This window comes from Zootoca vivipara, chromosome 3 (assembly GCF_965207765.1).
Source record: "Zootoca vivipara chromosome 3, rZooViv2.hap1.1, whole genome shotgun sequence".
NCBI lineage: Eukaryota > Metazoa > Chordata > Lepidosauria > Squamata > Lacertidae > Zootoca > Zootoca vivipara.
Genome location: NC_142586.1, coordinates 98,752,423 through 98,766,900, shown reverse-complemented (window position 1 = coordinate 98,766,900; position 14,478 = coordinate 98,752,423). Strand labels below are relative to the sequence as shown.

General features: G+C 49.5%; 1 protein-coding gene and 1 pseudogene across 1 annotated transcript; both read left to right on the top strand.

The window, feature by feature from the left end:
• Positions 1-2,819: 2,819 nt before the first annotated feature.
• On the top strand, positions 2,820-7,769 carry ZFP36L2 (ZFP36 like 2 zinc finger CCCH-type). The gene is made up of 2 exons (XM_035111210.3): positions 2,820-3,239; positions 4,115-7,769. Exons 1-2 carry the CDS (start codon positions 2,835-2,837, stop codon positions 5,624-5,626), a joined length of 1,917 nt encoding a protein of 638 aa, XP_034967101.3. The 5' UTR covers positions 2,820-2,834; the 3' UTR covers positions 5,627-7,769.
• A 6,214-nt stretch (positions 7,770-13,983) lies between these two features.
• Positions 13,984-14,051, top strand: LOC118083276 (U5 spliceosomal RNA; annotated as a pseudogene).
• Positions 14,052-14,478: the final 427 nt, after the last annotated feature.

Here is a 14,478-nt window from a genome sequence, read left to right as displayed (position 1 = left end):
CTTCCTCAATAAACGGAGGCTGCGTTCCTCTTACGGGATGCAGGCGCTAGGGGGTGGCCGCCTCCTTCAGGAACTATTTCTGGCCCGCATGTCTACTTGTCACGTCCACTTCTGGATTAGCAATGCAGTTCCTCGGCCGTAGCCGCAAAGGGTTGCAATTGCCAAAGAGATTAGTCTGAAAGGTGAGGGCGAGGGTTTGTTTTCCTTTTTCTGCCGTGGCGCAGGACAAGCGCCTGCTTGCGCGCCCTCGCCTCGGGGCTTTTGTTTCCCAAACTTCCTTCTCGGCGCAGAGCAGCTCTTTGGGGAGCCTCCCCAGAGCGAGCTTCCACTTGCTTTATTTGTGATGGTGGAGGAGGTTTTCCTTTGCGCGCGGCAATTCCGCTCAGAGAGTTGCTGGAAACGCGCGCGCGCCCTCCCCGCAGGAGAGCTGCTTCCGGGTGGGGAGGAGGAGGAGCCAAGGCTGTAGCCTTGGAGCGGCACGCACACGCACGCGCTTGCGGAGCGGCCGCCTCCCCATAAGGAGGAAGCGGAGGCGAGGCACCAAATGGACGCGGCGGGCGGGCAGGGCCGTCAACTCGCTTGCCAGTGGGCGCAGCTTGGTGACTAACGCGCCCCTGAATTTGGAGAGCCTCGCCGCACAGTCGCTTCTTCCGAAGCGGCCGCTTGAAAGGGAGCTCAAACAGCGTCCTCGCCTTTGTAAACCAGTCAAGGGCAAGAAGAGTGGGTGGGGGAAGAAGGTCCGGGCGTTTGACACTTTCAGCTTTGCTTCCCACATAGATGCAGCCCGGCGCTCAGTGGATGCAGGCGCCTAGGCGCGAGTAAGCGCAGCTCCGACGGCAACAAGTCCTTTCCGCATCCGCCCATAAGCCTGCCTGTCCTTCGTTGGGAACAGGGTCGGGCTCGCATGTCAATGTGCACAGGCCAGGGCTCGCATGTTCTTACATAAGATGCTGAGCTAGTCTGCGAATGGGGGAGCTTTTCCCTGCTGCTGAAGTAAAGGAGCGATGGGAATCGGCCTTCCGCAAAGAGAGGTCGAATTACGCACTGCTTGGCAGGCAAAGCGAGTTCCATATGGGGCGGGCGCAACCTTGGGGCTGCAGTCTCGGCCGCACTTTCTCTGGGAAGTGCGCCCCGTACAGCGCCATGGGGCTTCCTTCCGACTGCGCTGCGCGTCCCCCTGAACTCGACAATACGTATTTACTGTACAGTACCGTACTTCCCCCAGCAAACGCGCGCAGAACCCATCGGCGCGCGCATTCCAAGCTCTCCCAAGCCACCGGCTTGAATTCATTAACTGGGTCCAAAGTGTGGAGATACTTAATTGCAACGGCAGAGGGACTTGGGGAGGTGGAAGGGGGAGTCTGCGCCGCTTTCCCTCTTTTTTGGCGGGGGTCCAGAGGAAAGGGGTGGGGCTGGGCAAGGCGAGCGCCGGCGCGCGGTCCCGCAGCTGTGCTGCGTCAGCCCGGCCCTCCCCTGGCCAGGCGAGCGGGGAGTTTGAGGCTGTGTGTCAAAGGACGAGGAGCTGGCTGCGCCAATCGGATCACAAGACCTTGAGCGGCTGCCAAGTCTGGGAACTAGTCGGCAGTGGGACGGTCGCACGGGCTGGGGCTTCTCTTGAGCAACAAGGAACCCAGCAGCTGAGGAGTTAAAGCGCCCTTTCTTCTCCCCCCCCCCTCCGTTTTTGCAAACATAACACACCCCAGCGGGCAGCGGTGGTGCCGTCCAGCCAGTTACATGGCCAGGCGGGCAGCCTTTGTTCCCAAAACCTGTTGCGTGGCACAAGGTCCCTTGATTGGGCGGGAGGAAGAGGAGGAGTTGTAGGGGCGTCCCATTTCACTCCCAGGCCCTTTGATGCTTCGCTGCGAGCTTCCCGAACGACTCAGCGGGGGTGTGAAACTGGCAGGAAAGCCCAATGCCAGCGTGTGTTTACTTGAAAACTTCCGAGCCGTGCAAGGAGCTGGGCGGGCTTCCTGCAAAGAGGGCGGCCGATCCTCCGCGCGGAGTGGTGGGGGAGAAACGCAATTTGGAGAGAGCATGGCCAGGGGGGCTCTCTGTGTACGTCAACGCTGCCTAGACCTGGAGTGCAATCGTGTCTTTACACCCCGTGCTGCATGATGCAGCAGAAAATTGCACTTTGGGTGCAGACACCGAGCTAACATGCACTGCTGCTCAAAGACCTTTTGTCAAGTAGCAATTGTTTCGTAATTCACCCACGTGATGCAAGCACTCTGCAACCCGAGCCTATGCGTGTTTACTCAAAGTAAGCTCCGCTGAGTTCAACGTGCACAGAGGCTGCGGTCTCGGCGCACAAGCCTTGCGGGAACCCCTTCCTCTCCATACTACAAACCTGAGGTTCAGCAGGTGTAGGAGCCACGCTGCATTCTCGAGCAAACTGCGTTCGTGCTTTGCCGGCAGTTAACCTCGTGGGAGTTTCCTGTGCACATGGCGTTTATTGCAAGCCTCGCGGAAGCTGCACCGCCCATAACTAAACAAGCCTTTTGTATACAGAATGCATTGTGAAAAATAAACTAGCCTTATAGGTTGTCTTCCCTGGTGCATATTCCGATGAGAAAAGTAACCTTGCAACCTTGACTGCGTATATTGGCCGCGCTTATAGAGAGGGAACAGTACCTTCTCTATGCGAGCCAAGGAGCCTCCAGCGCGTGCCTAGCGCAGCAAGGACTGGGGGGAACCGATCGCTTTGCTCGGCCTTAAGACTTTCCTTGGCGAGCGCGACCCTTCCCGAGACCTCGCCCCCTCCTTTCTGGATCACTTCTCCAACTTGCCCCACCTCCCTCCTCTCCCGGCCGCTGAAAGAAAATTGGCGGCGCCCAATGAGAAGGAGCGCCGAGACAAAAGAGGCAGGGCTAGGCTGGGTGGGAGGGGAACCTCTGGGTGCTGTTGCTGGGAGACCCCGGCCGGGTCAGTGTTGGGTCCCTCCCCGCTGTCCTGGCGTTTATATATGGGGCGTGTACGGCAGTCGCGGAGTTCCAGCACTCGAGATAGCTGCGGCCGCCGCTTTGGCTGGGCACTCGCTTCCCCATCTCGGTTGGGAAATTGATTATATAGACTTTTTCAGCTCTCAAGCAATTCGCCCTTTCCTATCCAGTCGTGGCTCACCCAAAGCTTCCGAGGAAAGTGGGATCTTTCGGTCCTTCCTGCATTTCCGACCATTACAGGATCTAGAAATGTCTACAACACTCTTATCTGCCTTCTACGACATCGACTTCTTGTGCAAGGTAAGGGCAGGGAAGCTCGTGCTCTTGTCTCTCTCTACCAGGGAGCTGAAATAGTTCAGGGAAGTTTTGGCGCAAAACTGGTTTGCAGAAAGACCATTTCCAAGGCTGCAATCCTGTGCACGGTTATTTGGGAACGAGTCCGGTTGAACCCCGTGGGACAGACTCCCTACTAGGCATGCAGAGGAACAAGCTGCAGGAACGGCTTTGTTCTGCAACAAGTTGCGAGAGGGAAGATTAAAACTTTTCGGCTCTGGGTAACTTCCCAGTGAACCTGCTGCTCCCTGTTGCTCGTGCATCTCTTAACTTGTAGCCTTTCGCTTTGTAATGGAGGGAGGTGACAGCGAAGAAGGGCATATTTGCAGTGGAGTGCCTGTTGTTGTGCTCAGTTGTTGTTGTTTGCTTTTATATTCCTTGCGATTATTCCAGTGTACGTGTGGGGTGGGTGTGTTTTAAAATAAAAACTGCAATGGCAGATGTGTGGAAGCTGAAGCTTGCTACTGCAAGGTCCGGCTGTGTTGAATCGGAACTCTTTCGTGCAGCCCCTCCGGATTGGTGGGAGGGGTTTCGGAGCACCCCTCGAAAAGTTTTAAATTGCAGATAGCTGCTTGGAGCGGGAGGGGAGGGAGCCTTGACAACCAAGACCACATGGATACGCAAATGGCGCTGGCGGGGGCTCCTCTTGGGCGATTCCCCTGATGAAAGACCCTTGTGGTTGGTGCAGAAAAGAGAGAGGTGCTGGAGACTTGCAAGCCTCTGTCCTTTCCCCAGGCTCTCGGCAGTCACGGTGCACCGTTTTTTCCCCTTTTTCTTTTCTTTCTCCCTCCCTTCTCTGCCCCGTTCTCCCCTTCTTCCCCACCCTCCCTTCTGGCTCCCAGACCGAGAAATCCCTAAGCAGCATGCTGGACAAGAAGGCGGTGGGGAGCCCCGTGGGCACTTCGCCCAGCTCCAACTTCGCGCCGGGCTTCCTGCGGAGGCATTCGACGAGCAACCTGCAGGCTCTGACTAACGGCAACGCCAAGTTCCCGGCGGGCTCGCCGTCGCCTTCGCCCTCTTCCTTCGGCGGCCTCAAGGAGCCTGGCACCGGAGGAGGAGGCGGCGGCGGCGGAGGGAGCAGCAGCCCCACCACCGCCTTGCTGAACAAGGAGAACAAGTTCCGAGACCGCTCGTTCAGCGAGAATGGCGAGCGCAGCCAACACCTCATGCAGCAGCTCCAGCAGCAGCAAGTGGTGGTGGTGGCGGCTTCTTCGGTGGGGAAGGGCGGCGGCGGCGGCAATGGCAACGGCGGAGGGGGCGGCGGCGGGGCTCCCATCAACTCGACGCGCTACAAGACGGAGCTGTGCCGGCCCTTCGAGGAGAGCGGCGCCTGCAAGTACGGCGAGAAGTGCCAGTTCGCGCACGGCTTCCACGAGCTGCGCAGCCTGACGCGCCACCCTAAGTACAAGACGGAGCTGTGCCGCACCTTCCACACCATCGGCTTCTGCCCCTACGGGCCGCGCTGCCACTTCATCCACAACGCGGACGAGCGCCGCCCCGCGCCCGCCAACGGCAGCAGCGCCAACCCCGCGACGCCGCAGCACCAGCCGCCGCCCCCAACGCACAGCGGCGGCGGAGGCGGCCACCACCACCCTCTGCACCCGCCGCACGCGGGCAGCACCGGCGACCTACGCGCCTTCGCGCCCTCCGCCCGCGACCACCCGCTGGCGGGCGGCGGCTTCGGCATCCCCCACCCTCGAGGAGGAGGAGGGGACAGGCCCAAACTGCACCACAGCCTCAGCTTTTCCGGCTTCTCGGCGCACCACCACCAGCACCACCACGGAGGGGCGCCGGGCGGCTTGGAAGCAGCGGCGGCGGCGGCCGCAGCGGCAGCCTTGCTCCTGGAGAGCCCCGGCGGGTCCCGTACGCCGCCGCCTCCGCGCTCCTCGGGCGGCTCTTACTGCGACGAGCTGGTGGCCTCCCCGCCCTGCGCCAACAACGCCTTCGCCTTCTCGGCGGGCCAGGAGCTGGGCAGCCTCATCGCGCCGCTCGCCCTCCACGCGCCGCCGCCGCCGCCTCCCCCTCCGGCCGGCTGCTTCGCCAACGCGGCCGCCACCTTCTACCGCTGCCACCAGCAGCCGGGCGGAGGCGGCGGGGCGGGAGGAGGAGGCGGGAACTGCTGCCCGCCGCCCGGCCCTCCGGCCTCGCCTCCTTTCACCTTCCAGCCTTTGCGCCGCCTCTCCGAGTCGCCCGTTTTCGACGCCCCGCCGAGCCCTCCGGATTCCCTGTCCGACCGGGAGAGCTACCTGAGCGGCTCCCTCAGCTCCGGCAGCCTCAGCGGCTCGGAGTCGCCCAGCCTGGACTCGGGCAGGCGCCTGCCCATCTTCAGCCGCCTCTCCATCTCCGACGACTGAGGAGGCCAGGAGAAAGTGGGACTTTGGGGGGCGCAGAGGGCGGGTGTCGGAAGCCTCCCTATGGTTGTCAATCTTCGGGGACCCCTGCTTTTTTTTTAAGGGAGGGTCCCCCGTTGGGCAAGCTACCCCCCTTTCCCTCTTTAATGCGCCCCTATTATTTCCCTGCCTTCTCACCAGGAGCAGAGACTGCAGCAACCTCCAGATACTAGCCAAGCTCGCACAGACCCTTTTCTGTTTTCTCCCCCACACTTTTTTGCTTTCCTTTTTAAGCAAGAGAAATCCTTTTGATTGCTGAGCAAATTCAGAGAGGAGACAGAAAAAAGAACCTTTCCCCCCTGCCCCCCCCTTTTTATCAAGAGCTGAACAAAATGCCAGTTTGCGAAAGGGCAAATGATGTCATCAAGAGAACAATCTTTATTTTTATATATCTAAAGAGACTGGAAGGAGAGGGTTTCTCCTCCCCCCCCCCTCTTTTTAGACTAGTTTATAAATGTGCACCAGCAGCAGCAGCCATTCCATCTTCAAGTGTGTTTTATGGGGAGGGGAGGAGACAAAGGGTAATAATAAGCATTAGCAAACAGTTCTGCCCAATCCTACTCCCCCAGGAATCAACAATCATTCTGGAGGCCCATGAACTCTGCATTCCAGGTCCCTCCAGATCGCTATACAACAACAAAAAATAATTTAAAGTGAGGAGTGTGGGGTTTTTTTTGCCTTTCAATCAAATTTAAAGTAAATATACTAAATGTATAAGCTTTTAAAAGAAAAATTCAACATCCTGCCAAGAATATGCCTTGATAACACTCTAGTTTTTATATATATATCTTATATATATTATAACATGCTAAAACTTCCATTCCAAAGTTTAATATTGGTTCCATTGCCACCACTTAGTGGATGTTTGGCTTAGAACAATTTTTTGTTGCTTTATTTGGAAGCATTCAACTGAATTTAGTTTGTAATTGTTGGAGAATAACTGCTGATTTTTTAATTTTTTTTTTAGCTGAGTTGATTGCGCAAGTCACTGCACAACTCAATATGAAACTATTTAACTTATTTATTATCTTGTGAAAAGTATACATTGGTAATTTGTTCATACTGTATTTATCGGGTATGATGAAAAGCAATAGATATATATTCTTTTATTATGTTTAAATTATGATTGCCATTATTAATCGGCAAAATGTGGAGTGTGTTCTTTTCACAGTAATATATGCCTTTTTGTAACTTCACTTGGTTATTTTATTGTAAATGAGTAAAATTCTTAATTTAAGAGATTGTATGTAATATTTATTTCATTAATTTCTTTCCTTGTTTACGTAAATTGAAAGATTGCATTGGCCTTTTTTTATATAGAAATCTGACTCAATGCTGTGGAAGTAGTTTTGAGAAATTTCAATGGGTTGTGTTTTTTTAGAATGTACAATGGTTGTAACCCGTCCAAGTTTAAACCTACTTTGCAATCAGAATTTAAAGTGGCAAACCTAATTCAAACTTTTAAAATTAACCAAAAAGTATTCGTGTTGCCTAACTTCACCAATCACACTGTGATAGTTTAAAAGTATGTAGCAATAAAGAGGGGGGGAGGGGGGAGCCCAGTATTACGTCCCACAGTGCCTTCATAAGGGTCCATGCTTGCCTTAAATCTTCCTCAACCAAATGAGTATTTTCTTAATGCTTGAGAATTTGAATGTAGGGCTGGGGGTTTTAACTACATGAAATTGTACCACTCGTGTAAGTAAGGAGGCCACATTTGGGACCTGAACCTGCAAATGTGTTCAGGGTCGTATCTTTTACAGTTCCAAAACATGAAACTTTTTGTTCGGCGAAAAAGTCAGGAGTAATACAAAACTTTCATGGGAGGGTGAATGGATGAATGAGCAGTACCTTTTTTTATTATTAAAGAAAAGAAAATGTACATAGGTACAGGTTCGGCACTATGTACTCTTTGGACTACTTTAACATAAGAAGTATGTTTTGAATGTAACTAGAAGATAAGTCAACTTGAGTTGTAATATATTTTGGAGAGTCAGTTCACTACAAATTTGGAGTGCGAGACTGTAAACTTTGTACTGTAAATGTTTTGTAGTTCTCCCAATAAAAACTCTTGAGGAAAAAAAAATCCCAAGCTATTAAAAGCCAATGTCTGCAAGGTGGTGCTTCTTTATTAGTTCTGCCCTATCAGTATGGTGTCTTGGCTACAGATTAACCTGGTTTTGAACTGCAGAATCGCTCCATTCCTGCAGAAATACTTGGGAGGGTGCCAAAACCAATAAACTTTTGTTCCAGAAGGTTCCAAGGTACCATTTCAAACCACACACAGTCCTGTATACATCCAAGTTTTGAAAGGGAGGAGGGGAGACATTGGCTTTCCTTGGTGATCTTTAGAGCTGCTGAATTTTTTAAAAAAATAGGATCAGCTTATTAATACTGTATAAAGGAAGTCAACAATAGAAAATAACTTTGCCTGGAGGGCAGGAGGAAATGATGAATGGGAATAAAACACAGCTCATCCTTTATTCCTGTTCAAAATCTGTTTCCTTGTAACAACACAAAAGTTTAGCTGGATAAGTTCAATGCTTTTTAAACAACAAAGCATTGCATGTTTCCCCAAGTAGGATTTTGTCTAGTTCTCGCAAATGGAAGGTTAAAATAAACCCCACCCACATCTTTATTCTAGCACAGGCTCTCCCAACTCATCAATCCCAGCAAAACAGTTCTACATTGCTAATCAAGAAGACTGCATCCATACAAAAATATTTCCCCCACATAGAAAGCTAGCATATGGGGAAGAAGGAAGGCTACCAGGGAACTCTGGGAAGGGTAAACTTATGATTGGGCAAGCCAATTTTTTAAGGTAGAAAACTGGAATACTCCTACCTGCCATTGTGAGAAGTTGGCCCAAAATGCTTGCTATATTTAATGTTTACTTTTTCAGAGCTTGATTAGTTCTTTGTTGTGATATTGGACGCATGGAGGCCTGTAAATCTATTAACCCCATCTCCATTAATAAATTTAACAAACTCTTAAAATACATTTATTTCCCTATGTTCAGGGTTTTTTTTTTGCCTGCTTTAAGGTTAATGTGGCCTTGCTGTGCTGCCAGGACATCTATAGATGCTAGCTAGAATGCAATGCTGCTATCCACATGTTCTGTACTTGAACAAAGCTCGGGACTGACTTTTAAGTACTGACTTTGTTCATTGTTAGTCTGTAGGCATGCCACCAAAGGCAGTTTCAGAGAGACTCTGGCCTTTGGTTTTGTGGCTGAGTTTTCTATAGATTAGTATTTGGTGGTTGGGTAATTAGGACAGTCATTTTTATTGGAGGCCTTGCTGACAGGCATAGACACCTTCCTGGGAAAGCTAAGAAGCAACTTGCTTGTAACTTTACAAAGTTTAGAAGCTGGCATTCTGGTTTGCAATGGTGCCAGGTTAACATTCTGCATGTATATGTAATGAAACCAGTACCCATGTAAACAGCATCTCTATGGTGCCTTCTAGATGTGGACTATAACTCTCAGTAGCTCTGGCCAAGATAACCAATAGGCTTGTGGGACTTCTAGTCCATAACATCCGGAGGGCACCATGTTGACTACCCCTGTCTTTCAGGCTTTCATGACCTGTGGCACCAATTTGGAATGCAGGCAGTCCTGTATTGGGGCTGCCTCCTGCTACTGCTGCTGCCTGCTGGGGAATGCAGAATGTGCATACCTGTGCTTGCATTCACCTTGATTGTGGGCAAGCTTACCATCTACTGGATTTGACTTGCAGTAGTAAATGTAGTAAATTGTATCCCTCCTATCCTTGAGACAAGTGTGTGTTATAATAATAATAATTTATTATTTATTCCCCAGCCACTCTGTGCAGCTTTCAACAGAACATTAAAATACAATAATTATTAAACATTAAAAGCGTCCCTAAACAGGGCTGCCTTCAGATGTCTTCTAAAAGTCTGGTAGTAGTTGTTCTCTTTGACATCTGGTGAGAGGGCATTCCACAGGGCGGGTGCCACTACCGAGAAGGCCCTCTGCCTGGTTCCCTGTAACTTGTGCTCATTTATTTGTGTAGCTCCTTAAGTGGATAAAAGAGCTTCACATACTGTAGATTATGTCATTACAAAAACCCTAAGGGAAACCAGAATTACACCCATTCTGGCCCATAACAGAAGCAAACTCAAACCATGGACTTGGGAGAATTTTAGCCTGTTCTCTTAAATACAGCACTAGATAATGAAAATCAAACTTCCCCCCTAAAAAACAAAATGTAACTGCCTAAATACCTTATCTGGGATGGTTTTATTCTCTCCCCTGCAGTCTCTATTCTATCTTCTAGCCCTTTATTCATTAACAGGCACTGGGTGTGAGTCATAGCAGCTCAGTTTGGCGTTTCCTGATTGGGACGTGAAGCCAGAAAAGCAGCTGTTTCGTATTACACACATTTGGTCTAGCGTTAAGCTATTTTTGTGGTGTGTGCTAAAAAGATCAGTACTGGTGGTCAAATTGCAGCCTGTGCCACGAAGGTATTTTAGAACCAATTGTTTGCTCTTGAAACCATTCTAACGTTTGCATGAGTTGCTAAGATATATTGGAATTAGAATCATGTGGTCTGTACTATGCTGTGAATTTCCATTAAGGTATATGGCCTTTTGTACCTTTGCAGTCTTCCCTGGCCCTGGCACCATCCAGATGTTTAGGACTGCAACCCCCATCAGCTCCACTGGCCACGATGGCTGGGGCTGGTGGAAATTGTAGTTCAGAACATCTGGAGGGGGTGGCAGGTTAAGGAAAGCGGCCTTAGGTTGTCAGAAAGGGGAGCTGCATTGTTTTAAGTCAGGCACCCCCAAACTTCAGCCCTCCAGATGTTTTGGACTACAATTCCTATCTTCCCCGACCACTGGTCCTGTTAGCTAGGGATCATGGGAGTTGTAGGCCAAAACATCTGGAGGGCCGCAGTTTGGGGATGCCTGTTTTAAGTCTTCTGAAGCACCATTGGAATTGAGAGTCCCAACAGCACCACACAGTTAATGCACATGTCTCCAAAGAATACTGGGAACTGTAGTTTATTAAAGATACCGGAAACCGTAGGTCTGGGGAGAAACTACAGCTCCCATGATTCTTTGGGAGAAGTCATGCATTGAATGCACCTTAAATGTGGAATGTGGATCTGCCCTAGTTAGATCTCAGGCCATAATGAAGAATAGTTCCATGCACTTAAAAAAAAAAGTTTCAGACTTCCACAACTTTCTGCCCTAGAGTTCTGGATTTTCACCATGTAGCATGATGAAGGGAGATTATCACGGCTGTTGGTATAAAGATTCCTAAGGCTGAAAGCTGCCTGCAGAAGACTCTTGCAGCAGTATGTGTTTCTGGGAAAGCACCATAATGGTTTTCTGTATCAGCCCAAGGTATAAAGCTGTAGGGGAGGTTTCAAAGATGCTGGGCATTAAGTGCAGAAGAGGCAAGATGTTTGCCCAAAGGGAGCCACTTCCTTCTCTTCAGCTTGGAGCCTAAAGGAAGGAGGAACTTGGGGACATAGGATGCTGCCTTTATACCAAGTCATTAGTTCATCTCAGTATTTCTACCCAAACTGCCACCTGTTCTCCAGAGTTTCACAGTTTCCCCCCAACCTTATCCAGGAGGTGCAGGGGATCAAACCTGGCGCCTGCATGCAAACTGGTAGCTCTTCCACTAAGCTACAGCCCCTGTGCCTTGTGGGGATGGTTGTCTTTAGCTTGCCTCCTGGGATCTTCTAATCTGGGAAGGGAGGGAAAGCTTAGCTCTGCAGTGGTGAACAAGTGGTGGTGAGGACCAAACCTTTTATTTCACCTCTATCCCTGCCTGCCTTCTATCGATCTCAAGGCAGCGTACTTACCGGTCCCCAACAGGGGTGCCAACTTGAATAAAATATGGGGCTGGGCAGGCAGGAGTTGGCTTCTATGGAGACTCCCATCTACTCACACTAGCTGCCATACCCTACCTGTTGTGGTGACAAGCGCTTCACTGGTCAGTAATCATCACATTTCTTGTGTCAGGTGGTTGCTTTGCTGCAGCGAAGCGTCCGAAATGTGCCCAGCCGGGCGCAGTTCCTAAGCGATATGCCTGTAAAATAGGAAGCAAATGCTTGGTTGATCTGGATGAGCATCGCTCTGTGGTCCAGCGCCTCCTTTACACATGGCAGGATGTGATGCTGTGGGGCAGTGGTATAATTCGGTGTCCGTCAGCCCCAGCCGGTGCTGCCAATAATCCAAGGCAATGGGCATGGTACAGGTCTCATGCTGCTGCTGCCGCTGCCGCCGCCTTCTTGAGGAAGCAAGGAAGAGTTAGATGCCCATCAGGCCTGGCATTGTTGGGTAGGCAGGTCTAACCCATCAGGGCTATGAGGAAAGGACTAATAAAGCACATGTATAACTACCCTTGGAAGCCGTGGGTTTCTTCCCACGTGGAGCTGAAGCTCTTGCGTAAGGCCGCCTTTGCTCTTTCCACGGGATTTATACATACTGCTCTTCTTTGCCCAATTCTGCAAAGCCGAGGAGTGGCTGTTTTTAACCGTGCTCCAGTTACTTTGCATGAATTAAGGGCCGTTTGAAGGTTGCAAGTCTTGAGAAAGCGCCGTCAGCTTCCTTTTCTAAAGCAAGCATGGAAAGGAACTAAGGGCTGCAATCAAACTGGCTGCTTTTCTCCTTTCAGACTAAAATAACAACAATAATAAATCCATTTGTATTCACCGCCAAACCCTCGCTTTCTCGGAAAGCCTCTTGCTTTGTGTTTTGGCAGATCTTTGGCCAGGCTTTGAGCTGGAGTAGTTTGTTCTACCTTAAGTGGTGAAAATCTGGAATTTGCAGCAGCTGTGCTGGATTTTGCTTAAGCTATTTGTGAGTTGCAGAACTGGGCCCAGAAAATCTCCACTGAAGCCACTGCCCAGGACCCTGAGCAGTGGTCTGGTCTTCAGACATCACTGGGTGCCTTCAGCTTCTCATATAATTTGGGGACCGAAGAGAAAACCATCCCGAATCCTAAAATGGTCGAGTTGTATCGTAGTAGCTCCGAGTCATAAATTAAAGCCTTGCATTTGAAACTTAGAAAGAACTCTGCCTGTTTTATCCCGAGGGTAATGAGGGAAGAATACTTCCCCCTCGAACCATGTTATAACACTAAAGCATGATAACATCTCTCAGGATTGCCCCATCCGCAGAACACATGAGGTTACTTTTCATTGCAGAAGACTATTGGGCCATCTAGCCTGGGATTATCTGTCATGACTAGCAGCTCTTCTTGGCTAGCAAACCTGGCTGCATTCAGATGCAGTGATAAACTATGGTCTACTGCTTTGTAAATTACCCTGAGCCATGAGTTCATGCACATGTTTTCCCTCTCCTCTGGTGTCGCACATTCGCATATACTAGGCAGGCCAGTTTAGCATTATGTCTGAAACCAGATGAAATGCCATTACTCTTAACTACGGTTTACAGAAACATGCCGACTTCAAACCATGGTTTATGCAGCTGGCTTGTTTCAGTGACCTATAGTTAAGATGCACAGTTTGGGATTCAGATGTTTATTGCTACATCCAAACTTTCACCTGAAGATGCCATGAATTGGGCCTGGGATCATTTGCATGCAAAACATATTCTCTGCCATGGAGCCATGGTGCAGCCCTCCTGTAGAATTTGATATGCTTTATGGATCTTTGTTTAAAAATATATAGCAATACTTAACACCTTGGATTTATTATAGCTGTGCTTTGTCTCAGTAATGTTTACAATAACCCCTGTAAATTGGCTCTGAATTATTATTTATCTGTTGCAAACTGGCGGGCTATAACTGACAGTGTGTTCCTTAAGTCCCCCTAATGAGTCATGGCAAAAGGATGGTCACAACCAGGAAATTCTTGTCTTGCAGCCGAGTCTCTTAGCCAGCACCTTATTGTAGATCACGTTCACAAGTTTGGGGAAGGAATACATCTTCTACCTAGTTCGGTATCAGCTGAAGCCACTACCCTGTGCTCTTTTCAAGGACAGAGTATTGCAAACATCACCTTTCAAAGTCACCTGGCTATCGCTATCTTAACGATTATACTCTAGCATTTTTATGCTGCCCTTGCACTTTGTTTTTAATGTGCAGACGATACCTTCCCAAGGTATTTGCAACCTTTCCAAGTGTAGCCTTCCACCATTTAATAGTTCCATATTTTATTAAAAGGATTCAGTTGTAGAAAATAAAGTGATGAAAGAAAGAGTGAAAATAAGTGCAAAAAAAATACAGTAAGGAAGAAATATACTAAATACAATCTGTTGCACTTCTATACATTATTATGTAGATACTGTATATAAATATTGTTTTCCTAACACATACACTATGGTTTCTCTTCAGGTTATATCAATCTTTTGCCTTTTACTAAAGATTTCTGTGGAGAGGACCCTAGAAGCTCTTCAGCGGCAGGAGGTGGTGCCACTTTTGAACGGGAGCTAAGCTCAGTTTCCAACCACTTTGTAAATGTAATTCCCCAGCCTATAGAACTCTTAAACTTATTCCATTGACTTATAGCCAGACTAGGCATGTTCAGTTGCCTGGCTGAAGTAGCAACAGCAGCAGAGAAGACATGTGGTAGCACATAAAAGGCTAGGCACTGTCCTGGTTAAGGTGAGGGTCTGAACTCTAGTGCCAGCGCTGCCTTTACTTTCAAGAGATGATAAATCACATCCACACCATCCATTAAAAGCATTCTTACACCATTTTAACAGTCATTGCTTCCCCACAAAGAATCTTGGGAACTGTAGTTTGTTAAGGGTGCTGCGAGTTACTGGGGAAGCCCTCACAATGTTACAATTCCTAGTAGTAGTAGTAGTAGTAG